The 25,294-nt window shown below is 44.2% G+C and overlaps 1 protein-coding gene across 4 annotated transcripts in view; it reads left to right on the forward strand.

The window, feature by feature from the left end:
• Positions 1-22,568, forward strand: part of PHF20 (PHD finger protein 20) — a 190,115-nt gene extending 167,547 nt beyond the window's left edge. For all 4 annotated transcript variants that reach the window (XM_023220550.2, XM_023220549.1, XM_023220551.1 and 1 more), the window contains 3 exons: positions 2,585-2,996; positions 4,731-4,914; positions 19,679-22,568. In XM_023220550.2, the coding sequence (XP_023076318.1) occupies positions 2,585-2,996; positions 4,731-4,914; positions 19,679-19,821 (739 nt within the window). In that variant the 3' untranslated portion in view covers positions 19,822-22,568. The remainder of the gene's footprint in view (positions 1-2,584; positions 2,997-4,730; positions 4,915-19,678) is intronic.
• The last annotated feature ends 2,726 nt before the right edge of the window (positions 22,569-25,294 follow it).

Here is a 25,294-nt window from a genome sequence, read left to right on the forward strand (position 1 = left end):
GGTGGGAGGAAGCAAAGACTTTAATGGATTTTTTAATAAAGAGCAGGTCTGTACTCTGGCTTGTGTGTTCCATGTTAACAGGTAGTGGACCTGAAAGTTAACCATGACTCCCATTTCCCCTGAGCAATTGTGATTTCAGTGGTATGTCTGGGTCCTGAGTAGGTTCCTGGGACAGGCTGATAACCTGTCTGGAGGTGTCCCAAACAATTGATGCCAATTGTTTCCCCCTCTTCCTCAGTGGCTAGCAGTGGTATGGGATTGCTGGAGTGGGAGAGCTGAGACGGGATAGTTGCAGGCCCTTGGGAGCAGAATTTTAGTTCTGTAACATCACTCTGTGCCTTCATGTATATGGCCACTTCCACTTTCACAGGAAGGTACAGGAAGGCATCCACAACATTTTATGTGCACATACATGGAGGCACAGCTTTCAGTAGATGCTCACAGGAGTCTGTGGCCCTAAAAAGGGTAAGAATCTCTGTTCTTTTCTTCAATAACAAACTTTTTTCTTTGGAATGGTGAAAACAAAGTTTCAGAATAATTTTTAGAAGCTTTATCATTAATGGCCTATACATAAATGACAGTTGATTTTATTTTTTTAACCCCTGGGTAATCATTGTATTTTTGTAATTGAATGCCATTACATGCTGGGATCATTGTGACTGTTTATTAATAAGTTAAGCTTATTTTTAGTAAGTCACATTTGAAGAGCACTTTAGGCCACCATTAATTCACTTAATTGTTATGAAACTCAGTGGTTGATGGTGTTGGCAAAAAGAGTCAAATTCTGTAAAATACTTAAAGAGATTTATTCTGAGCCAAATATGAGGACTTTGACTTGTGAGACAGCCTCAGGAGGTCCTGAGAACATGAGCCCAAGGTGGTCAGGCTACATACAGGCTACATACATTTTAGGGAGACATAAGACATCAATACATATAAGAAGTACATTGGTTGGGTCCAGAAAGGCAGGACAACTTGAGGGGTGGGTGGGCTTCCAGGTCATAGGTAGATTCAAAGATTTTCTGATTGGCAATTGATTGAAAGAGTTAAGTTATTATCTAAAGGCCTGTCGTCAGGTGCAGTGGCTCATGCCTTTAGGCTCCCAGAACTTTGGGAGACTGAAGTGGATGGATCACCTGAGGTCGGGAGTTCGAGACCAACATGGAGAAACCACATCTCTACTAAAAATACAAAATTAGTTGCACATAGTGGCGCATGCCTGTAGTCCCAGCTACTTGGGAGGCTGAGGCAGGAGAATTGCTTGAACCTGGAGGCAGAGATTGCCAGTGAGCCGAGATTGCACCATTGCACTCCAGCCTGGGCAACAAGAGCGAAACTCTGTCAAAAATAAAAAATAAAAAAAGAAGAAGAAAGAAAGAGAGAGAGAGAAAAGGAAGGAAGGAAGGAAAAAGAAGAAAGAAAGAAAGAAAAAGAAAGAAAGGAAGGAAGAAAGAAAGAAAAGGAAGGGAGAGAGAAAGTGAAGGAAGGGGAGGGAAGGGAGAAAGAGAAAAGGAAGGGAAGGAGGAAGAGAAAAGGAAGGGAAGGAGGAAGAGAAAAGGAAGGGAAGGGAGGAAGAGAAAAGGAAGGGAAAGAAAGAAGACAAAAGGAAGGAAAGGAAGGAAGACAAAAGGAAGAAAAGGAAGGAAGAAAGAGAAAAGGAAGGAAAGAGAGAAAGAAAAGAAAGGAAGGAAGGAAAGAAAAGAAAGAAAGGAAGGAAGAAAGGAGTGTCTGGGTTAAAATAAGGGGTCGTGGAGACCAGAGTTCTTACTATGTAGATGAAGCTTCCAGGTAGCAGGCTTCAGAGAGAATAGATCGTAAATGTTTCTTATCAGACCTAAAAAGGTGCCAGACTCTTACTTAGTTTTCTCCTGGAACAGGAAAAGACCTGGAAAGGAAAGGGGATTCTCTATAGAATGTAGATTTCCCCACAAGAGACAGCTTTGCAGGGCTAGTTCAAAATATGTCAAAGAAATATATTTTGGGGTAAAATACTTTGATTTATTGCAGTACCTGCTATCTGTTATGTTGGTATCTTATTGCTACAAACAGTCTGTTTTGTCAGTCTTAGGGTCTCTGTTTTAATGTTAATACTGGTCAGTTGTGCATGAATTCCAAAGGTAGGAGGCTTGTCTGACTCCCTTCCCATCGTGGCCTGAACTAGTTTTTCAGGTTAATGTTGGAATGCTCTTGGCTAAGAGGGGTCCATTCAAGTTGGTTGAGGGGCTTAGAATTTTATTTTTGGTTTACAATAGCAGACAGATCAGACAGATAATTAGCCCAGTTTCACAGAGGAGGAAGTAGGAATGAGGCTGGTTGAGTGAGTTGTCCCAGAGTTGAAATCCATTCAGGTCTTCTGAGTGAGAGTCCACTCCCACTCACTGCGTGTGACCACAGTGGGAGCTCACTAAGGAGTGGTCTCCTAGGAGACCACAGATTCACATTCCTTCTTGTTTAGCAAATGGTAGTATGTGGTCAGATGGCCTAGGTGGAGCTGCTGTCCCTACTGGGAGAGTATTTAGGAATTGGGAACCCCTGCAATGGTCCAGTTACTCCAAAACCCATGCCCTCTTTGTCCTCTCAACAGAAGCCGGGAGCATCCTGATCTGCCACTGTGGTGCCAGCCTTGGAAACAGCACTCAGGGGAGGGGAGATCTCAATTCAAAAACATCCCTGTCACTGACACCAGGAGCAAGGAGGAAGCCCCAAGCTATAGAACTTTGAACGGGGCAGTGGAGAAGCCCAGGCCCCTGGCCCTGCCCCTGCCGCGTTCTGTGGAGGAGTCCTATATCACCAGTGAGCACTGCTACCAGAAGCCCCGTGCCTACTACCCGGCCGTGGAGCAGAAGCTGGTGGTGGAGACGAGGGGCTCTGCCCTCGACGATGCGGTCAACCCCCTCCATGAGAACGGCGATGATTCCCTCTCCCCGCGCCTGGGCTGGCCTCTAGACCAAGACAGGAGCAAGGGGGACAGTGACCCCAAACACAGCTCCCCAAAGGTATGTGGCTGGCTTGTACTTGTTCTTCATTCATTGCGTGAGTGCTTGTAAGTTCTCCTCCTAGGTTTGAATGTTCTATGGAAGATATTTATTAATAAAACTGTATTTAAATTTGCTTACCATAGATATTTTTTGGTTTGCCAAAATGGGTGCAAAGTCAGGAGAGCCCACTTAAGCCAAAGATCCTAGATTCCAGGAAGCACCCACAAAATGGCATAGTCAAGAGTGGCGGGTCGTGGGGGCGTGGGTGCAGAGGAAGGGAGAGGTGGGAAGTAGCAAGGAGAATTGGGTTAGGAAAACTCACCTTTTCTTTAAGGCAGTTTGCATTATAATTGCACCTAGATGTTAATTCTTAGCATGAGCAAACAATGAGTCAAATGTTTTGTTAGGCAGAATTTTTTCAATCCAGTTACATGATAGCTTTATTTTGTCTTTTAACTTTGAAGCCCTGTGGTAAAAAATAGTACACTTTGTCAAAATATTGCTGGTTTCATCAGTTTTCCCAAGAGCCACTTTTGGTGTTTTTGTTATTCAAGTCACTGTCTTCTAGAACCCCCTTGTGTCACCTCATTGCCAGTGTTTTCATCTCTAACTGCTCACTAGGCTCATTGTGCCCTGTCCTCAGTTGTCAGTGAGGCTTTGTATGATTTGAGAGTTCCTCTGCCTCATCATCCTTACTTCCCAGACTTTCTCCTGCAGGTTGGTGTCACCAGCGTTAAATACATTGCTGCATAGTGCCAAGGGGATCCTAGATTACAAGCCCCTCAAGGGAGGGGATTGTACCTCATTCATCCTTGTGCCCTTGACTGTGTCTAAACAGTGTTGGGCAAGGTGGTAAGGACACAGTCTTGAGACAGACGCAGTTTCAGTTCTGGGCTCAGCCTCTTACTGTGATTCTGAGCGAGTTACTTCACCTTCCTGACCAGACCTGTTTTCTTGCCTGTAGAATGGGGCCAGTGAAGCCCCCTCAGTTACTGTGGAACGTATTTGTGAAAATCCCTCAGCACATTGTTTTGCACATAGTAAGTACTAAATAAATACTGGCTAGAATCTATTTCATTTCAAATGGATGAATGAAATGTTGAGTTACCAAATCCTAGAGAAGGTTTGTGGTCCTGTGGATCAGGCAGGTTTCCTAGAGGTATCTGGCACATAAAAGAAAGTCAGGAAATACTGGGCCGCAGCAAAACAACCAGGGTTAACAGTCTCTTCCATTGATGGTAAGCTGACCTTGCTTTTATGTGCCTTACCCTATATTATCCTTGTGAACCTTCCAAATAGGTTTTACTACCCCCATCCTTCCACCGAGGGAGCAGAGGCTCAGGGACATGAAGTAGTCCATCCAGACTCGCACATTCAGCAGGAGATGGAGCTGAGACTTGAAACTCGTTGGTGTGACTCCCGTGTACTAACCCTCGTCTGCACTAGCCCTGCTCTAATCAGCTCTCAGGGCTCTGGAAGCCATTCTGTGAGGCTTACTACAGGCTAGGACATTGGCCCAGTCAGTAGGGAGCAGCTGTGGGTCCCCGAGCTAGAGTGCTACCTTGAGGTCATTGGAATTGGTACAGTGGGCAAGCTTCTGCCCAGTTCCAAAGTAGGAAATAGGAAAGGGAGGTAGGGATTTGGAGTATTGAAACTGCAGCTAGTATTTCAGATGGCTGCAAATGCTGGCTGGTTGAAAAATGGGCCAGGGGCTATCTCCATGCAGTAATTTCCATGTCATTGCATCCCCAGGTGAAGGAATATGTCTCCAAAAAGGCCCTACCAGAGGAAGCCCCCGCTCGGAAGCTGCTGGACAGAGGCGGAGAGGGGCTGCTGAGCTCCCAGCACCAGTGGCAGTTTAACCTGCTGACCCACGTGGAATCTCTTCAGGATGAAGTGACGCACAGGATGGACTCCATTGAGAAGGAGCTGGATGGTAGGGCTCCCTCCTTGGCCCCCTGTGCATTGGCATGCACTCTGAGCACCCCCAGACGAGCTGCTTTCTGAACCCCCCAATCTGAGTTTACAGGGACCACTGTACTCTTTGCTTCTCTTCTTTTCAGCCTCTCCCCACCTCCATTCTCCCCTCAGGATGGACGAGCCTTACTTTTAGTATTTATCAGGTGCAAGATCTGCATGATGTTGGGTCCTGCCTCGCTTGTCTGACTGACCCCTTCTGTGAAGTTGAGTATGCAGAGAGAGGGCAACTGGCAGTCCTGCTTGCAGGAAATGTGTGATCTAAGCGAATCTTTACAAACAAGTTCTGTGAGAAATTAAAATTTTGACTTGAGTTTTAGGGTATCTGAGGATTTAATCTGAAAAACCTCTTATTTCAATCTTTGATAAAATCTAAAATGAAGCTTTCTGCTCGTAAGCCAATAGAGATTTGAGAATTTGCCTGAGTCATCTGTGTAGCCCCAGGTATTCCTCCCAGATATTGGTGGTCACGGACAGGCCTGGAGGATCAAACCTGTAATGATGAACACGATCAAGTTCAGTCTCTCTCCAGGAAGCTGATGGTTTGGGTTGTTGAAATATTCCCTAATTATTTGTTTTCATGTTAAAAATGGAGCCGAGTTAAGAAAGAAATGTTTGAGGATTCTGGGTACAGTCCAGCTATGATTTTTTACTGTAACTGGGAATATAAAACATACCTGAAATAACTCAGAAGAAAATGCCATCTGTTATACAAGTGAGGGCCATGAGGTGTGGCCAGCACACATGTGGCTGATGCCATGCCAGGGGAGGAGAGTGCTAACAGGAGGGCTTCCTAAAACTGCTGAGACTGAAGTTGAGCTTTAAGGAGAGTGATGGTGTTTCCTACTGGAGAGGACTCAGGGTAGATGATCTGGCTCGACTGGAAAAAGGGTTGCCCTATTGGAGGACAGTGAGAGAGGCAGCAAGACCTAGGCTGGGTATGGTGGCTCACACCTATAATCTCAGTACTTTGGGAGGTCAAGGTGGGAGGATTGCTTCAGGCCAGCCTGGGCATCACAGTCTCTACAAAAAATAAAATTAGCCAAGTGTAGGGGTGGAGTCCCAGCTACTTGGGAGGCTGAGGTGGGAGGACTGCCTGAGTCTAGGAGTTGGAGGCTGTAGTGAGCTGTGATTATGCCACTGTACTCCAGCCTGTGTAACACAGACCCTGTCTCTAAAAAAAAAAAAACTAAAAAAAGGAATTGTAACTGATGCCACTGTCTGTGAAAAACATATTATTAGAGAGCTGAAGGAGGATATAACGCTAGACAAAAAAGTGTATGTAGCTCTTGAGAGAATAGCAGTAGGAGTGGCTCCGAGCCCCTGAAAAAAATAGGATGATCACCATGGAAACAGGGTGAATGTTCGGTTGTTGCCACAGGGACCTTCCCTGAGGGGAGAAGTTAAAGTCTACTCACATCTTACCTCCTTAATCCTCTCTTCAGCCAGGTTCAGCCTCTCTAGCCCTGGACGTGCCGAATGGGCAGTGTGGCAAGGATGATAGGCCTGAACGCCCTTCTTTGGCCTCTTGTATGTCTCGCTGACTCAGAGTCACATATTCTGTACATTTCTAAGACTCTAGGCCCTGAGAGAGATACTAAGAAGGCATTAAAATAAATGATAAAGCTTAAAGATTTTATTTAGGTAAACAGACTTTTGCATAGTATTTAAGAGTAATCAGAATCCCTTTTTAGGGAATCAACTCTTTATTTAAACACCAAGGTAAACTAAGCTTTCATAACCAAGTTTTTAAATAGGAATTTGGATGTAACATTCCTTTTTTAAAAAGCTGGCCTGCTTAGCCAGGTGTGGTGGTGCACAACTGTAATCCTAGCTACTCAGGAGGCTGAAGCAGGAGAATTACTTGAACCTAGCAGGCAGAGGTTGCAGTGAGCTGAGATCATATCACTGCACTCCAGACTGGGCAACAGAGCAAGACTTAGTCTAAAAAATAAAAAATTTTAAAAAATTTAAAAGCTGGCTTGGCGTGGTGGCTCACTCGTTTGTAATCCCAGTGCTTTGGGAGGCCAAGGCAAGAGGATCACTTGAGGCCAGGAGTTCAAGCTTATAGTGAGCTATGATCGTGTCACCGTACTCCAGCGTGGGTGACAGAGCAAGACCCCATTTCTTTAAAAAAAAAAAAAAAAAAAAAAGCCTAGTAAGCTATTAGATGAAATGTATAATGTATGTGTGTGTGTGTGTGTGTGTATATATATATGCTATTGTTTTACAATTGGCATTATTTAATTATTTATGTAGTTATGTGAACAGTACTTTATTTTGTAGCAGGACGAGTGGCAGACAAAACTCCTCAGACACCGAGTTAAAGAAGGAAGGGGTTTATTTGGCCCAGGGCATCAGCAAGACTTAAGCTGAGCTCCCCGAGTGAGCAATTCCTGTCCCTTTTAAGGGCTCACAACTCTAAGGGGGTGCATGTGAGAGGGTCATGACTGATTGAGCAAGCAGGGGGTACGTGACCAGGGGCTGCATGCACTGGTAATTAGATCAGAACAAAACAGGATAGGGATTTTCACAGTGCCTTTCTATACAATGTCTGTAATCTATAGATAACAGAACCAATTAGGTCGGGGTCAATCTTTAACTACCAGGCCCAGGGTGCGGCTCCGGGCTGTCTGCCTGTGGATTTCATTTCTGCCTTTTAGTTTTTACTTCTTCTTTCTTTGAAAGCAGAAATTGGGCATAAGACGATGTGAGGGGTAGTCTCCTCCCTTATTCCCCCCTTTTGAGACTCTCACTCATTTTATTAGTGGGAGTTCTCACTTTTATTTTCTCTACCCATGTCTTCTTGCAAGACAGATCGATAGTGATTCATATAGCACACTTATGCATTATGGTGAACTAAGGTAGCGATGAAACTTTTTATCATTCGAAGAAGTACAGGTAGCAAACAAGGGAGCAGTACGTAGGTTCCTATTACTATTATAACTCTTATTATAAGGGTTTTAAATCCTTCTAGTGCTGGGAGTCATTTTCTAAACATGGCCCTAGAATCAAATCTATGCCACACTTGCATGGGCACATGTGCCAGTTTTGTCATATCTCTAACCATGTCTTGAACTACTTGCCCTTGATTATCTATGTGTAGGCAGCAATTAGTAAGGTTAAATTTCCTACAGATTCCTCCTTCAGCTGCTAGCAAGTAGTCAAGAGCTAATCTATTTTGATAGATAGCATTTCTCATCTGAGTTTCTTGCCAGGCCAGAATAGTCAAGGCTCTGTGGTTTTATTAGTGATTATTTTTAAGATAGCTTGTAACTGTATGATTTGGTTGATCATGTAAATGGGGGTCTGGTATCCCCACGATCCATCTTGTGCCTAAGTAGCAGGCCTATAATATTGTATGATTCTCTCAGGGGGCTATTTATCTCCCCCCCCCCCCCCCAATTTCTTATAGCTATGCTTCTCTTTTCCCAGGAAGCATAGACAGGGAAGCCCGGGAGTTTGCCTGTTTTTATGGGCAGTAGGAAGAAAGATCTTTTAATAGTGCCAATAACACAACTACCTGCCCACTGGTCAGGTAATCTGGCATAAGCTCTATGCCCACATATCCAATATAATCCAATGGGGACTGTCCAGTCCCCGTGGGACTCTGGGTGGGTCCACATGGTTTGCAATTTTGGGAATTATGACTGTTTTTGTGGTACCGTTGTACAGTTTCTGTCTCAAGACAACTAAGTCGTCCTATGGGGTGAGTGAATTCTTTTCCTTCTCTAGCTGTGCAATATTGTCCTCCAATAATTGAGGCTTTTAGGACCCAGAAACTATTCAGGGTGATTCTTTTGAGCTGGGAATTCATCAGGATCTGGGTCTGTACGTACTAATTCTTGGGCTTCCCATGGCCATTGATCTCTTATTACAGTTCCTCCACACACATAACATGAAGTGACATTGAGAGACTGTGCTGCATGCTTGGCTAATTGCAAAAACAAATTTCTTGTTTTTCCTGGAATTTCTGGTACTGGCACATTTAGTTCATCATTAAAAGTTCGAAACACTGGCTCAGGAGAGCGTTTGTAAACTTCTCCTCGAACCAAGATATTTACTCGAGGATCCATTCTGGCCCCGTCAGTTCCTAAGGTCACATAGTCCTCTTTTTCCAGCAAGGATCAAGGGTATTGGTTATTACTAGCTCTAAGGGGTTACATTGTCCCTTAGTACAGGAAGGGCCATTTTTTTCCTTTCTGAAGGTGGACTGGATCCTTTTCATCATTTTTTTTTCTTTTATCCAAGTGGCCTAAATGACACAAGACCAGTATTTACATTTATTTCCACACAGTCCTAATTTATGACAGATGTACTTATTTTCTGCCATATAGCCTGTTTTCTAATTAAGAGAACCATACCTTCTTCCTAACTTATTACTATTAATGAAAGCACAGGCATCAAATTTTAAGGTGACTTGTTTGGGCACCCTTTTGTTTGTTTGTTTGTTTGTTTTGGCTAGCACTTTACTCGTATCGTTTATGAGCTCCCACCAGTCCTCAGTCCTTAATCTTATTTTAAGAACTGTGGTCATGGGAGGCTCAGATGGGTCATAACACACATCAGGTTGGTCATTTCCTGGGCTACATACGTTGTATAGAATAGCATTATACGAACAAGTTCTTTTTAGAGTTCCAGTACACTTATAATAACCATAAAATAATAGGACCATAGCAACCTTTTGTCCTACCTCAGTGACTCGATGTATATACTGGGAACAGCCCTCAGTCTGAGGAAGGTCAATTGAAGTCCTTACTGTACAAGTCCAAATTTTAAGGAAAATGAGTCCCGCAATGAGTTTCCTCATGCTTTGGCCGTGCGTGGACTAGTCAGCTTCTGGGTGTGACTGGAGCAGGGCTTGTCGTCTTCTTCAGAGTCACTTTGCAGGGGTTGGCGAAGCTGCTCCCGTGCACCTACCATTCACAGTCTACTCATGTTCAAGGATGGTCTCGGAGGCTGGGCCTGCTAGAATAAACTGAGTCCAACACCTCTACACGGTTATGTTCAACTGGGCTCTCTGATACCGGGAGCAAGGTGGTGGGGTTTAGGGTGTTGCAAACTTCAATGGTTATGTGGGGATTTTCATATAGCAAGCTTTGGCATTTGGTTTACCTAGCATTTGGTAACCAATGATGTCCTTTGGTATTTGTTAAAGTTACCACAGCATGGGGGGCCTCTATATTCAGGTTTTGCCTAAGGGTTAGTTTATCTGCTTCTTGTGCTAACAGGGCCTTTACTGCTAGGGCCCTTAGACCTGGGAGCCAACCTTTGGAAACCTTGTCTAGTTGTTTTGAGAGATAGGCCACTGGCCTTGGCCAGGCCCCACAATCTGGGTTAAAACTCCAACTGCCATTTTTTCTCTTTCTGATACATAGAGTGTAAGGAGTTTTGTCAGGTCAGGTATCCTCAAGGCTGGGGCTGACATGAGTTTTTCTTTTAACTCATGAAAAGCTCGTTGCTGTTGGTTGTAATAGATGTAGTTTATCTAATCTACATTTTTATTAACTGTCACCTACTAAAATATTGACTCAAATCCTGCAGCTATTTGATTTCAAGCTTTAAATTGATCTGGTATTCCTCATGGGATTCCAATTGCATCTAAATAGACATGAGAGTCGAAAGACCCATAAGGGGCTTCTCTCACTTTATGATGTCTTATTATTACTTTTCCTTCTGGTTGATGAAATGCCAGGGTGAAAGGGATAGCCAATTGGACTAAAGCACAAGAGCCACTCTAGTTATTCAGCAGCGTGCCCAGTAAAGGTCCACCACAATAACACCACACATCTGCTCAGGGATGAACAAGGGCTGACTGATTGATAAACTCTTGAAAATTCTTAAGCTCACTGCATCCTTTCAGGTCTCCAAGGAATGCTAACTTTCCTCCCTGTCATGAGAGACACGAAGTGAACTTAGTGTTGGGAGATGGAAGCTGGATGGCCCTCGGGGGCTGACCCGCAGGGACTTTGGGATATAGCAGAGAGAGCTTGGCATGACTTATTACTCCAGGCTGTAGAATCCTGGAAAAGAGCTATCATGCAGCCTACGCCTGGTCGACTGGAGGACCACCTTAGTGGAAGGGGGACAATCTGGGCCTCTGGCCTGTCATGTGCACAAGCATAATAATTGCTTTTGTTTAATGTGCAGATGGAATATTTGATCCATTTTAACCAGGCATTTGCATTTTGGTATCCTGTCTTAATTGCTAAAGTTTAAGTCTTTAACTTCTGTGATCCTCTAGTAAAATGAATGTATGGTTTTAGGGAAATTACAAAAACCAGTTGGGGCAGTCCATCCTTGCTCTTTATGGTCCACAGAATGTTGGACCAACTATGGCATGAAAGCTCTACATCGGGGGGCAACACTCCTGGTTGGCACTGGGGTCTTTATCGAAATCTCCCCGGATTAAATGGTCCTAGTTTACTAATGCCTAGTGTGAAGAGAGTCAGGAGGGACAGAAGTACTTTTCTGAAGTAGAAAGCTGTCTTTGACTTGGCAAGTCCTCACAGGGTATATAACAAGGCAAGCATTAAATGCAATAGTTTGAAGCGAAATTGACTTGGTTATATTAATAACTAGGTGGTTAGCAATAGAACGAGGAAAGAAGGAAGAGTAATAGAATAGATTAGAAAGAGTTAAATTTTTCTTAGCTTTAGTTTGGTAGGGTTTTCTCCTGGGACTATGGCCCACGACTCTGGAGGGGGTGGCGCTTTCTTGACTGGGGTGTGATGAGTCCATCCTTTTTTTGCTGTACGAACAGCAGTCTTGGTGGTTAGCAGCACAAGGTAGGGTCCTTCCCAGGCTGGCTCAAGTTTTTCTTCTTTCCAGCTTTTGATGAGAACGTGATCTTCAGGCTGGTACTGGTTTACTGGAAATTCTAGGGGTGGTACATGTGCTAAAAGACTTTTAGTTTGTTTGTTTGTTTGTTTGCGAGAAAGGAAAGTGGAAGATAAACCAAGTATTAATTTTTTTTTTGAGACGGAGTCTTGCTCTGTCGCCCAGGCTGGAGTGCAGTGGCCAGATCTCAGCTCACTGCAAGCTCCGCCACCCGGGTTTACGCCATTCTCCTGCCTCAGCCTCCTGAGTAGCTGGGACTACAGGCGCCCGCTACCTCACCTGGCTAGTTTTTTTGTATTTTTTAGTAGAGACGGGGTTTCACCATGTTGGCCAGGATGGTCTCGATCTTCTGACCTCATGATCCACCCGTCTCGGCCTCCCAAAGTGCTGGGATTACAGGCTTGAACCACCGCGCCCGGCCCCAACTATATAATTTTTAAGAAATTGACCTTTTGTTTTAAATGTGGGGACCTTGGCAGTGGACTTTATAGTCCTTAGTGCCTTTTTACCAAGAAATTTCCTTTAACACTTATTTTTATTAGTTTTTAAACCAAAGAAAGCCAAATACCATTTTACATTTAACAATGCTTCTTGTATGATTTTTATACAAGATAAGCTAAATTTTATCTTTATATTAGTGTGTTATTAATGTTAAACCTAATTTTAATAAAACCTTGTAGACATATTTACTTAATTTTTAATGTTTTGACCATAATGTAAGATTTTATAGACTCTTTTTAACCTTTTATAATTTTTGCTAAAGAGCAGGTTGGTGCTTTAAGAAAAACCTGTTATGCTTTTGCTTTAATGTCCAGTTCACAGAAAAACTGGATGATACTTCTTTAACTTTAGCTAATATGTTTACACACAGAATGTTCTTTACAATTAACATTTTTAAAACTTGCTTAAACCTTCAAAACAATAATTTTTAACTTTTTAATGTAAGTAAAAATGTACATTCTTATGCCTCCTTATAATCCTTTTACCAAACGTATATTTTGCTTTTCTTATACACCTTGCACATAAACTGTTTTCTTTTTCAATAGTTTTACATTCAGGAGGCCTAGTTACTTTTAAATTATACAACAGTTTTTGCATAAATTCTTTTTTTAACATAGATTTTTTATAACCTTTTTTTTTCTTTCACGACTTTTACAGGCAATTTTTTTGACATGCCTTAACTTTCTGACTTATTACAAACATTTCTTTCTTTAAACAATCAGTTAATTTATTTCAGGACAAGAATTTACCATATAACACTCTTTTTACATAAATTCCACCCCCCTTTTTTTCCCTTTTTTTTTTGAGATGGAGTCTTGCTTTGTCGCCCAGGCTGGAGTGCAGTGGCGCAATCTCGGCTCACTACAAGCTCCGCCTTCCGGGTTCACACCATTCTCCTGCCTCAGCCTCCGAGTAGCTGGGACTACAGGTGCGCACCACCACGCCCGGCTAATTTTTTGTATTTTTAGTAGAGACGGGGTTTCACCGTGTTAGCCAGGATGGTCTCGATCTCCTGATCTCGTGATCTGCCCACTCGGCCTCCCAAAGTGCTGGGATTACAGGCGTGAGCCACCGCGCCCGGCCCTTTTTTTTTTTATTGAAGATGATAACCATTCTTTTTCCAAAGCGAACCTTTTTTTTTTTTTTGAGACGGAGTCTCGCTCTGTCGCCCCCTCAGTCGCCTGGGCTGCAGTACAGTGGCCGGATCTCAGCTCACTGCAAGCTCCACCTCCCGGGTTTACGCCATTCTCCAGCCTTAGCCTCCCTAGTAGCTGGGACTACAGGCGCCCACCACCTCGCCCGGCTAGTTTTTTTTTTTGTATTTTTTTGGTAGAGACGGGGTTTCACTGTGTTCGCCAGGATGGTCTCGATCTCCTGACCTTGTGATCCGCCCGTCTCGGCCTCCCAAAGTGCTGGGATTACAGGCTTGAGCCACTGCGCCCGGCTGCGAACCTTTTTTTATGTCTGTGGACTAGACTGTCTAAGGCTACAAGAATAGAATTACTATAATACATGTTACACTGTTAACTTTTAGCGAACTTTACTTTTGTTGAAAACCTTGTAAGTTTGGGATTTTAATTATCCTTTGCTATTAATAAGACCTTGTTTTGTCCAAATTAGAATTGGTATAATGGCTTTTAAAGGAATAGGGTACACTTTTTTTTTTTTTTTGAGACGGAGTCTCGCTCTGTCGCCTGGGCTGGAGTGCAGTGGCCGGATCTCAGCTCACTGCAAGCTCCGCCTCCCGGGTTTACGCCATTCTCCTGCCTCAGCCTCCCAAGTAGCTGGGACTACAGGCGCCAGCCACCTCGCCCGGCTAGCTTTTTGTATTTTTGAGTAGAGATGGGGTTTCACCATGTTAGCCAGGATGGTCTCAAACTCCTGATCTCGTGATCCACCCATCTCGGCCTCCCAAAGTGCTGGGATTACAGGCTTGAGCCACCGCGCCCGGCCTTTTTTCTTAACTACTTGTATATCTCTCTCTTTCTTTCTCTCTTTGACTTTCCTTTTGCCTCTGTCTCTTCCTCTCTCTCTCTGCCTCTGTCGTTCTCTCTCTCTCTCTCTCCTTGACTCCCTGTCTGTCTCTTCCTCTCTGTCTCTTTCTCTCTCTCTCTTTGCCTCTGCCAGCCGCTTATGCTGCTGTTCTCTCAACCACCGTGTGTTGGGGGAGGGGGAATCTATAACAAGCTGGTCTGGGTTTCCTGGCTTACAGGTTACCTTGTGCCATACCTTTGAAACAAGGGACCTGTCCACGCTTGCTTCTAATGGCCAACCTACCTCTAATGCTGGCCAGTCTTATCTTACATAAAGTTTTAAATTTTCCTGGTGTCATAGTAGTCCATAGTCTCCCTTAAATCCTTTTTTTGAAAATTTTCAACATAGCTCCTAGTGAGGTGGGCTTACTTTGTGACTCACCCATGTTTCCTCTAGACAAAACACCACGCCTACACCACACGCACACCACAAAACAAAGAATGGGTAAAAAGGGTACACACACACTTTTGCAGTTTACACCAAACCAAAATCAAAACCAAAATCAGAGTATCCAGAAATCCAAGCCAGGTCAAAACCAAAACCAAAGTATCAAGCAATCCAAGTCAAGTCAAAAACAAAAACCAAAGTGCCGATAAAGGCACACCATGGCTGATCAGGCCATGCTTCCACTCAAATGGAGTAGGCAAGTTTCCAAGACCAATCCTGTCAAGCAATTCAAACCAAATCAAAACCAAAACCAAAGTGCGGATAAAGGCACGCCGTGGGTGATCAGGCCATGCTTCCACTCAAACGGAGCGGGCAAATTTCAAAGACTAGTCTTACCAAGTTTTAGATGTGCAGACTCCAAGTGCCCATTCCTTCCTGGTGTTCAGCCACTGCGTTGATCCTCCATGGGGGCCTGCCACACACTGCTGTGGCAAGGCGTCCCACCGGGGCAAATGCCTACCCAGGAGCGCTCTCAGGATCGGCTCAGGATGGGCGTCGCTCGGGCTGGTCGGAGTGCCCCACAGGGATATTCCACAGGGCAGGCTTAAGCCGCCTAAAGAGCTGCTTTGACCATCCACCATTCACCTCGCTTCCCAGTCAGGGAACCAAGAAATGTAGCAGGACGAGTGGCAGACAAAACTCCTCAGACATTGAGTTAAAGAAGGAAAGGGTTTATTCGACCGGGGGCATCGGCAAGACTTTTGTCTCAAGAGCCGAGCTCCCCGAGTGAGCAATTCCTGTCCCTTTTAAGGGTTCACAACTCTAAGGGGGTGCATGTGAGAGGATCATGATTGATTGAGCAAGCAGGGGGTACGTGACTGGGGGCTGCATGCACTGGTAATTAGATCAGAACAAAACAGGATAGGGATTTTGACAGTGCATTTCTATACAATGTCTGTAATCTATAGATAACAGAACCAATTAGGTCGGGGTCAATCTTTAACTACCAGGCCCAGGGTGCGGCGCCGGGCTGTCTGCCTGTGGATTTCATTTCTGCCTTTTAGTTTTTGCTGCTTCTTTCTTTGGAGGCAGAAATTGGGCATAAGACAATATGAGGGGTGGTCTCCTCCCTTAATTAATTGATTAATTAATTTTTGAGACGGAGTCTCAGTCTGCTGCCCAGGCTGGAGTGCAGTGGCATGATCTCAGCTTACCATAACCTCCACCTCCTGGGTTCAAGCAATTCTCCTGCCTCAATCTCCCAAGTAACTGGGATTACAGGCGCACGCTGCCATGCCTGGCTAATTTTTGTATTTTTAGTAGAGACAGGGTTTCACTATGTCGGCCAGGCTGGTCTTTAAGTCCTGACCTCGTGATCCGCCTGCCTCAGCTTCCCAAAGTGCTGGGATTACAGGCGTGAGCCACTGCGCCTGGCCTGAACAGTACTTTAAAAGACAAAGGATATTTAATGACCATGAAAAGTAAAAAAGTCTTTTGGTGTTAGAGATATTATTTTCTTAAATAAAAAATATTGCCTTGATGAGCAGTGGTATCTATACAGATGATCTTAGTGTATTTGAACAGAAATTTTTTCTCTGTAACCTTCTGTCTTGCTAGCAACCAGTATACTAGTTGGAAGCTGTTCTGCATCTTTAAAAGAGACACTTGGGATGGTGCAGCACATGGTGTGGACAGGCTGGCCTGCTGGATGCTGGGGTCCAGAGGAGATGCTGTTGACTTCTCACAGTCCTGGCTTTGTTCTTCAGCCCAGCAGACCTAGACAGACAGCTTCCATCCTAGGAATTCCACACACTCCTGTTAACCAAGCTCAGGCACTACTGAGTGGCTTAGACTCTTCCAGTCTGAGCGTTGGTGCGCCTTCATACTGTGCATGCCTCCTGGGCCACTGTAGTATCGGGATGTCTTTAGTGAGCCTGGAACTAGATCTGAGGTAGTTAGGGTGACCTTAAGAGGGGCCTCTCAGCAACTGTAGGATCATAGGATCATCTTGCAAAAGACTGACTGACTCTCTTTGCTGTTGGAATGACCCATCCAGTCTTGACTGCCTTTTCTCCATTTATTTATTTATTTATTTATTTATTTATTTATTTATTTATTTATTTAGAGATGGGGTCTCACTGTTTCTCGCCCAGGCGGGAGTACAGTGGCATCATCTCGGCTTACTGAAGCCTCTGCCTCCCAGGTTCAAGCAATTCTTCCTTCCTCAGTCTCCCAAATAGCAGGCAGATGCCTGCCACCACACCCGGCTAATTTTGTATTTTAAATAGAATCGGGTTTCACCATGTTGGCTAGGCTGGTCTTGAATTCCTGACCTCAGGTGATCCACCTCCCTCGACCTCCCAAAGTGTTGGGATTACAGGTGTGAGCCACTGCGCCCGGCCTCTCCATTTATTCTTGTGCCTGTTTGCTGAGCAGTCAGTCCCCTGTCTCCTTCTAGTTTTGTTTTGTTTTTTTTTAAAGACTTACTGCTGTTTTGAAACTGGTCACTATGCAGTTTTCTTGCTCAGGAGGCCACTAGTTCCTCTCACGTGACTGATCTTTTACTCTTGGTTTTCAAGCTTAAGTCTGAGGAGGCAGTCTTATTTTTCTTGTTTCCCAAGTCCTTGTACTTGCTGGAATTAGGAAGAGAGAGGGTTCCTCCTTCTTGGAACCCCCAAATGCCAACAAGAAATATGATGGAGGAGGATAAGCTACACAGGGCCCAGAGCAATGGGTGGGGCATTTTGCTGGACCACACATTCCTTCTCTCCCTGTGTTTGTTGCAGGCTTGCGACGTTTCAGACACAGGTGAGTGTTAGGGACACAGTGGCAGGCAAGGCAGACTCAGCCTTTGCCCTCATGGAACTTGATCTAGTGGAAGAGACAGATATTAATCAAATCATCCCATTACCTGTAATTACAAACCATAGTAAATGCTCAAAGGAGAACACATGATACCATAGCACCTGTAACACAAGGACCAGATTCAGGGTATGGGGTTGGGGAAGGCTTCCCTAAAGAATAGCTCACAGGAAACAGAGGATTTAGAAAGGTGGAGAGGAAGGTAGGGCTGAGTCTTGAGGACAGGAGAGGACTGTACAGTAGGTCGCAGGCTGCTTGATGAAGAGGTACTGGATGGGCCTTCCTTTTGCTGCACTCCAGGGTCCAGAAGGTGCTCAATACAGGTTGGTGCATGGACTAGAAAGGCTTTAGGCAGGCTGGGAAAGCACAGGGGCTACCTGCAGGGGGTGGTTCTTGTCAAAGGTGCAGGGTTCCCAGATGGTCTCTCCCCAAATGCCAGAGCTTTAGGGGGTAGCTTGGGGAAGAACAAACATCTTTCTGTAGAGAAATACTTGTTCTCACAAGCGAGACAGCTTTCTAGATATTGAATCAATAATGATAATGTTAATTAATACCTGAAATCTTACATTAAATATTTAAAGGGGCTGGGCATGGTGGCTCATGCCTATAATCCTAGCACTTTGAGAGGCCAAGGTGGGTGGATCACCTGAGGTCAGGAGTTTGAGACCAGCCTGGCCAACATGACGAAACCCCGTCTCTAATAAAAATGCAAAAATTAGCCAGGCGTGGTGGCCTGTGCCTGTAATACCAGCTACTCAGGAGGCTGAGGCAGGAGAATCCAGGAGGCAAAGGTTGCAGTGAGTCGAGATCATGACATTGTACTCCAGCCCAGGCAACGAGAGCACGCTGTCTCAAAAGAGAAGAAAAAAGGCTTTGCCCAGTGGTTCATGCCTGTAATCCTAGCACTTTGGGAGGCCAAGGTGGGTGGATCACCTGAGGTCGGGAGTTTGAGACCAAAATACAGAAATTCGCTGGGCGTGGTGGCACATGCCTGTAATCCCACCTACTCGGGAGGCTGAGGCAGGAGAATCTCTTGAACCTAGGAGGCGGAGATTGCAGTGAACTGAGATCGCGCCACTGCACTCCAGCCTGGGTGACACAGTGAGACTCCATCTCAAAAAAAAAAAAAAAAAAATTAAAGGGAGAAAATAATATCACAGTATTCTGTGCCACTGATGATTATGTATCAATCAGGAATTAATATGAAGCAAATCAGAGTTTATGATGATACAAATAGACCTTTTCAAGACCCTGTAGATTTTCATTTTTCTTGACAGGATGCTAAAACACCAGCCTCTCTGATTTTTCAGCATGGGAAAGCTTTTTATTTTTTATTTTATTTATTTATTTATTTTTTATTTTTTATTTTTTTGAGATGGAGTCTCGCTTTGTTGCCAGGCTGGAGTGCAGTGGCGTGATCTCGGCTCACTGCAACCTCTGCCTCCCGGGTTCAAGCAATTCTCCTGCCTCAGCCTCCCGAGTAGCTGGGACTACAGGCACGTGCCACCATGCCTGGCTAATTTTTGTATTTTTAGTGGAGATGGGGTTTCACCACGTTGGCCAAGATACTCTCGATCTCTTGACCTTGTGATCTGCCCGCCTTGACCTCCCAAAGTGCTGGGATTATAGGCACGTGCCACCGCGCCCAACTGGGAAAGCTTTTTAAAGAGTGAGTAGTAACACTCAGAAAGGTGCTTCCTTCCGAGACTCCTAGACTCTGGTAACAGTAGCCTTTGGCAATGTGTGGCTGTTTAACCAAAATTGAATAAAATTTAAAATTCATTTCCTCAGTTGCACTAGCAATTTTCCAGCGCTCAATAGCTGCATATGGCTAGTGGCTACTATATTGGATGACACAGACTTGCACCATTTCCATCATTGCAGAAAGTTCTTTTGGACTATGTTGCTCTAAAGCATTAGAGTTTTGTCCTGGGAGTACCACTTTGTAGAGCAGGTGTTGACACAGTGTTGGCTGAAATGGCCCTTCCTCCCTTGCCCATGAATGGTCTGATGGAATAAGGTGCTGAAACGCTTGCTGATGTTCTTGCAAATCAAGTGTTGGGAGCTCACTGGGTCTCATTTCTCTCTTCTGCCGACAGTGTTGGAGAGCTGGCTGGACTACACTGGGGAACTGGAGCCCCCTGAGCCACTGGCCAGGCTTCCGCAGCTCAAGCATTGTATCAAGCAGCTGCTGACGGACCTGGGCAAGGTGCAGCAGATCGCCCTCTGCTGCTCAACATGAAACTGGGCACCCAAAACTCATGGGAGCACAATCCTGGGGCACCTGCAGGAGAAGCTTCGCATATTTAAATAAATAAACCTAGCATGCTGAATGCACGTGACACCGACTGACTTCAGGGATCTGGGCCAGGAGTGTGATGGACATTGGACAAAGAAGCCATTTTGGCTGTGGGAGGACACTCTGATCTCGAAGCCTACCATAAAGGTAGCAAATAGACTCAGGATTCCCTTCTTCTGTGCACATCATTGAATGAAGGGAGTCTTTTTGCACAAACTTCACTTGAAATCGTGCCACTGATGATAAATGGAATGAGAGCCAAAAAAGTTTAGTTGGAGACAATTGTAAATTCAATTTGCAGTTTATTTAATTGACTTTTCTGTCAGGTTGGGGCACATGCCAACTCCCTGGTTTCTTCCTGGCATGGTGTTTGGGCAGCAGGCATCATTTTCCTTTTCTAGCTTCATGGGAATGTTGTGAGCTCACCACGCTGTGGAGGTTGGGAAGGAGCAGAGTCTTGGCTGCCCTGCTTTCTCCTTAGGACTCTTCACTTTTCTCACCACATCTCTTGCATGACTTCATGGTACTGGGGACAAGTTTGTATGCTTTCACCCCAGAGCTGGCTGGGTCATGGCTTTTGTAGCAGAGCCCATACAACCTATGGAAGAACTAGAATCTCACAGTAATAAGAATCTAGGAGGAATTCCAAACTGAAGCAGGCAGGGTCTGGAACCCAAAGGACAGCATTTTCTACCCATTTCTTAATATTGACAGCTTCCCCGTTCTATTTAATGTCCAAAAATGTTTCCCAAAATTTCAAACTCTTTCACTGTAAAGATTTGTTACAAAGAATGTGGTTTGGGGAATTACCTTATTTTATATTGTTGTAAACAAACTTCAAATTATACATGTGCCGCTTTTCTCCTTCCTGAAGGGTATGTTCAGTAGTCAGCGTTTTCAGAATTATTTTGTTACTATACTTTAACATTTTAAATTTCCTGTTTGTATTATTTTGTGAGATCAAGGTGATTATGCTGCTTAAGGTCCAGGTACAACCTATTTGTACCTTTTGAGACAATATTTGTGTTACTTTTGCAGGTTACGGTTCCACATGTAATTGCTATACTTTGTTTTGTTTTTCCTTACTAGGCAAAGTTAAAATGTTCCATGCTTCGAGGAGTGACCCATTTCACTACTTCGTTTTCTTATCACTTATCACTAAAGGCAAAAATCAAAGCACAGTTGTTCATTAACTCTTACAAGTTAATTATGGGTTTATGAGTCTGTAATGTTATATGCTGCAAACATTTACTATGTAAACGTGAAGTAGCCAGTAATGTCTCAATAGTAGTAACAGTATCTTTAGCGACCTTTGGAATAGTTAAGCACAGGTCATTGTGGACATGAATTCAGGCCTCTGTACTAAAATCTATTTCAGGGAATGTTCTGTCTAGTGATTTGCTCACCATTTGATATATAATGAATTACAGGACAAGTATAAGCTGATCTGCTATAGCTGATCCATCAGAGAAAATACATGTGGCTATAACATCTATAACTGACGATTCCTCTACAAGAGGCTGTTTCTCACTGCTAACATTGGTATTTCTGGCGTGGGAAGAAATGCACAGGCATGCATGGCATGTATGTTCAGACAGCTGCACTGTAAGAGTTCTGTTATGCAGTCTGTAAAGGGAAGAAACAGGATGGCTTTCTGCAGCCACAACTGTGAGGTGTGATGATTGTTGTATTATTAGATTACTGATATTTCTTTTCTGAAAATACATTTGAGTTTTAATCACATCTGTGGAAGCTGTAACTTTTAAGGTAGTCAATTTCATGTCTTGTTCAACAATGGAAGCAGAAACTGAATTGCCCTAATTTTGCCGACTGGCCATTATTGGGTTTATTGTTTAAGTTTTTGGTAAAGGAAGTAATCTCATTTCATTCGTTGTGACTTTTGTTCTTAGGGAAGCAGAGAAGATTCCCCAAGTTCTTGTAACCTCAGTGTGCTTCCCTAATTTAAAGCCATGTTGAGGGGCTCCATTCCCAATTCCTGGGTCAAGGTGAATTAATCCTAAGTTGGAGCACTGGAAACCGTTATTTGCAAACATTGCTGTTACCATTTAGAAATATGTGCACTACCAGCCGGGTGCGGTGGCTCACGCCTGTAATCCCAGCACTTTGGGAGGCTGAGGTGGGTGGATCACTTGAGGTCAGGAGTTTGAGACCAGCCTGGCCAACAGGGTGAAACCCTGTCTCTACTAAAAATACAAAAATTAGCCGGGCGTGGTGGCGGGCGCCTGTAATCTCAGCTACTCAGGAGGCTGAAGCAGGAGAACTGCTGGAACCTGGGAGGCGGAGGTTGCAGTGAGCCGCTGAGATCGTGCCTTTGCACTCCAGCCCGGGTGACAACTACAAGACTCCGTCTCAAAAAAAAAAAGAAAAAGAAAAAAAAGAAGTATGTGCACTACCTAAGTTTTGTCTTTTGAGAAAAACTATCCACCTATAAAAAATTACCTTGACAAAAATAGTTCCGCTTTGACTAATCATTTTGTTTCTTTAAGTGGTAAGTATATGCAAGGTGGATCCTTGATGAGCCAACATTGCACTGTGGATACATACCTATGTTTACGCGCTATTAGAACAGAAGGCGCTGTATATAGAAATGTTGCTTTGAAGCAATATTTGCAAAACATGCAAACTTCTGTATCTGTATTTGGAAAAAATAAAACAGGTTCTTGTTGCTATGTTTCAGTTACATATTGTTGAGTTACAGTCATGCATCACATAATGTTTCTGTCAACCATGGACCCCATACACAGGGTGGTCCCATAAGATTATAATGGAGCCGAAAAATTCCTATCACTTAGTGATGTCCTGATGGTCCTACTGCATAGGCCTCGGCTAATGTGTGGATTTGTCTTAGTGTTTAACAAAAATCTAAAAAGTAAAATATATATTAAAAAAATTAAACTAGAAAAAAACTCATAGAATAAGGATATAAAGAAAATATATTTGTATAGTTGTACCATGTGTGTAAACACAAAGTGTTATTTCAGAAGTCAAAGTTAAAATTTAAAAGCTTACAAAGTAAAAAAGTTGGTCACGCAGGGTGCCTCAGCTGTAATCCTACCACTTAGGGAGGCTGAGGCTGGAGACTCTGTCTCTAAATAAAAGGCTGGGTGCTGTCGCTCACGCTTGTAACCCCAGCACTTTGGGAGGCAAAGGTGGCCAGATCACCTGCGGTCAGGAGTTCAAGACTGGCCTGGCCAACATAGCAAAACCCCGTCTCTACTAAGAATACAAAAATTAGCATGGTGGCGCATGCCTGTAGTCCCAGCTACTCGGGAGGCTGAGGTAGGAGAATCGCTTGAACCCGGGAGGCGGAGGTTGCAGTGAGCCGAGATCCTACCACTGCACTCCAGCCTGGGCAACAGAGTGAAACTCTGTCTCAACAAAACGAAAAACAAAAAGTTATCATGAACTAAGGCTAATTTATTATTGTAGAAAGAAAGTTTTAAAAAATCAGTTTAATAGTGACCAGCCTGGGCAACATGGTGAAACCCCATCTCTACAAAAATTAGCTGGGCATGGTGGCAGGTGCCTGTATTCCTAGGTACTTGGGAGTCTGAGGCAGGAGGATCACCTGGGCCTGGGAGCCAGAAGTCACAATGAACCTAGATTGTGCCTCTGTACTCCAGCCTGGGCAACAAAGTGAGATCCTGTCTCGAAAAAAAAAAATTTAGTCAATGTGTTCGGTGTTTATATACATTCTGGAGTAGCGTACAGTAACGTCCTAGATCTTCACATTCACTCATCACTTACCCAGCCAGAACAATGTCCAGTCCCGCAATCTCTACATACATATATATATACACACACACAGTTTTTTTTTTTTTTTGAGACGGAGCCTCACCTGTTGCCTAGACTGGTGTGCAATGGTGCGATCTCAGCTAACTGCAACCTTCGCCTCCCAGGTTCAAACAATTCTCCTGCCTCAGCCTCCCGAGTAGCTAGAATTACAGGTGCCCGCAACCATGCCCAGCTAATTCTTGTATTTTTAGTAGAGACGTGGTTTCACCATGATGGCCACGCTGGTCTCAAACTCCTGACCTTGTGATCCGCTCACCTCGGTCTCCCAAAGTGCTGGGATTACAGGCGTGAGCCACCGCACCCAGCCTATTATATATTTTTACTGAAACTTTTCTATATATAGATACACAAATACCATTGTTACAACTGCCTATAGTATTCAGTACAGTCACATGCTGTATAGGCTTGTAGCCTAGGAGCAGCAGGCTCTATCACAATGCCTAGGTGTGTACAGGTTATACCATCTAGTTTACATAAGTGCACTCTATGAGGCTCACACAGTAAAACTGCCTAAGGGCTCATCTTTCAGAATGCATCCCCATTAAGGGACGCATGACTGTATAAAGTTCTTCACCTTTTTTTTTTTTTTTTTTTGAGATGGAGTTTCACTCTTGTTGCCCAGGCTGCAGTGCAATGGCACGATCACCGCTCACTGCAACCTCCGCCTCCCGGTTTCGAGTGATTCTCCTGCCCCAGCCTCCCAAGTAGCTGGGATTACAGGCGTGCACCACCATGCCCAGCTAATTTTGTATTTTTAGTAGAGATGGGGGTTTCACTATGTTGTTCAAGCTGGTCTCAAGCTCCTGACCTCAAGTGATCCGCCTCTGCCTTCCACAGTGCTGGAATTACAGGCGTGAGTCACCGCACTTGTCCTTCACCTATTCTTAATCTTCTTTAAACATTACCTTTTAAAGAAGCCTGTTCTTACCTTCTGAACAACTGTCTTTTTCCAGGGAGGCAGGTGCAAACTCTGCCAAGAAATCCCAAGAATGCAAAGATACTTCTCAATTTGTCTTTAATATGCAAAAGCAAAATGCCCCTCACCAACTTCCCAGCCCAGTCTCACTCATGCTTTCTGGTGTAAACTGCAGGCTGACTTTGATTGTTGAGAGCAGTGCAAGGAAGACAAGTCTGACCTTCCTTATATTAACAAATGGCACTCACTGCAATAGGACCTATCTGGGACCAATCCAAGCTGTCCATGGACCCCAACTAGCTCCTTCCTGGTTGGGCAGAAGCCTCTGCAAACAGTAGGTTTAAGATTTCAGAACAGGTCCTCATTATTTGCCAAATTCTTTCTTTTGTAAACAATTATGCTAGTTTAAAAACCAAAAGGGAGCCAGCATTAAAATGAGTAGCTTCAGTAATGTAAATAATCCATTATTTCAACTAGTTCTGCTTAATTCCTACCACAGGCCTAAAATTTGGCAAGGAAGTTGAGCAAGTCTGGCGGCATAAGCCAGAGCTCACAGGAACTAGCCTATCTCTGTGAAGGTTTGCAGTAAACACTTCACTTTAAAATGGCTCAGTAACTTGGACATTTTGGGAAGCCTGTACCCAAAGGGCAGGTGCAAGTTGGTGCCCATATTGGTATAGAGGT

Source organism: Piliocolobus tephrosceles, chromosome 20 (assembly GCF_002776525.5).
Source record: "Piliocolobus tephrosceles isolate RC106 chromosome 20, ASM277652v3, whole genome shotgun sequence".
Taxonomy (NCBI): domain Eukaryota; kingdom Metazoa; phylum Chordata; class Mammalia; order Primates; family Cercopithecidae; genus Piliocolobus; species Piliocolobus tephrosceles.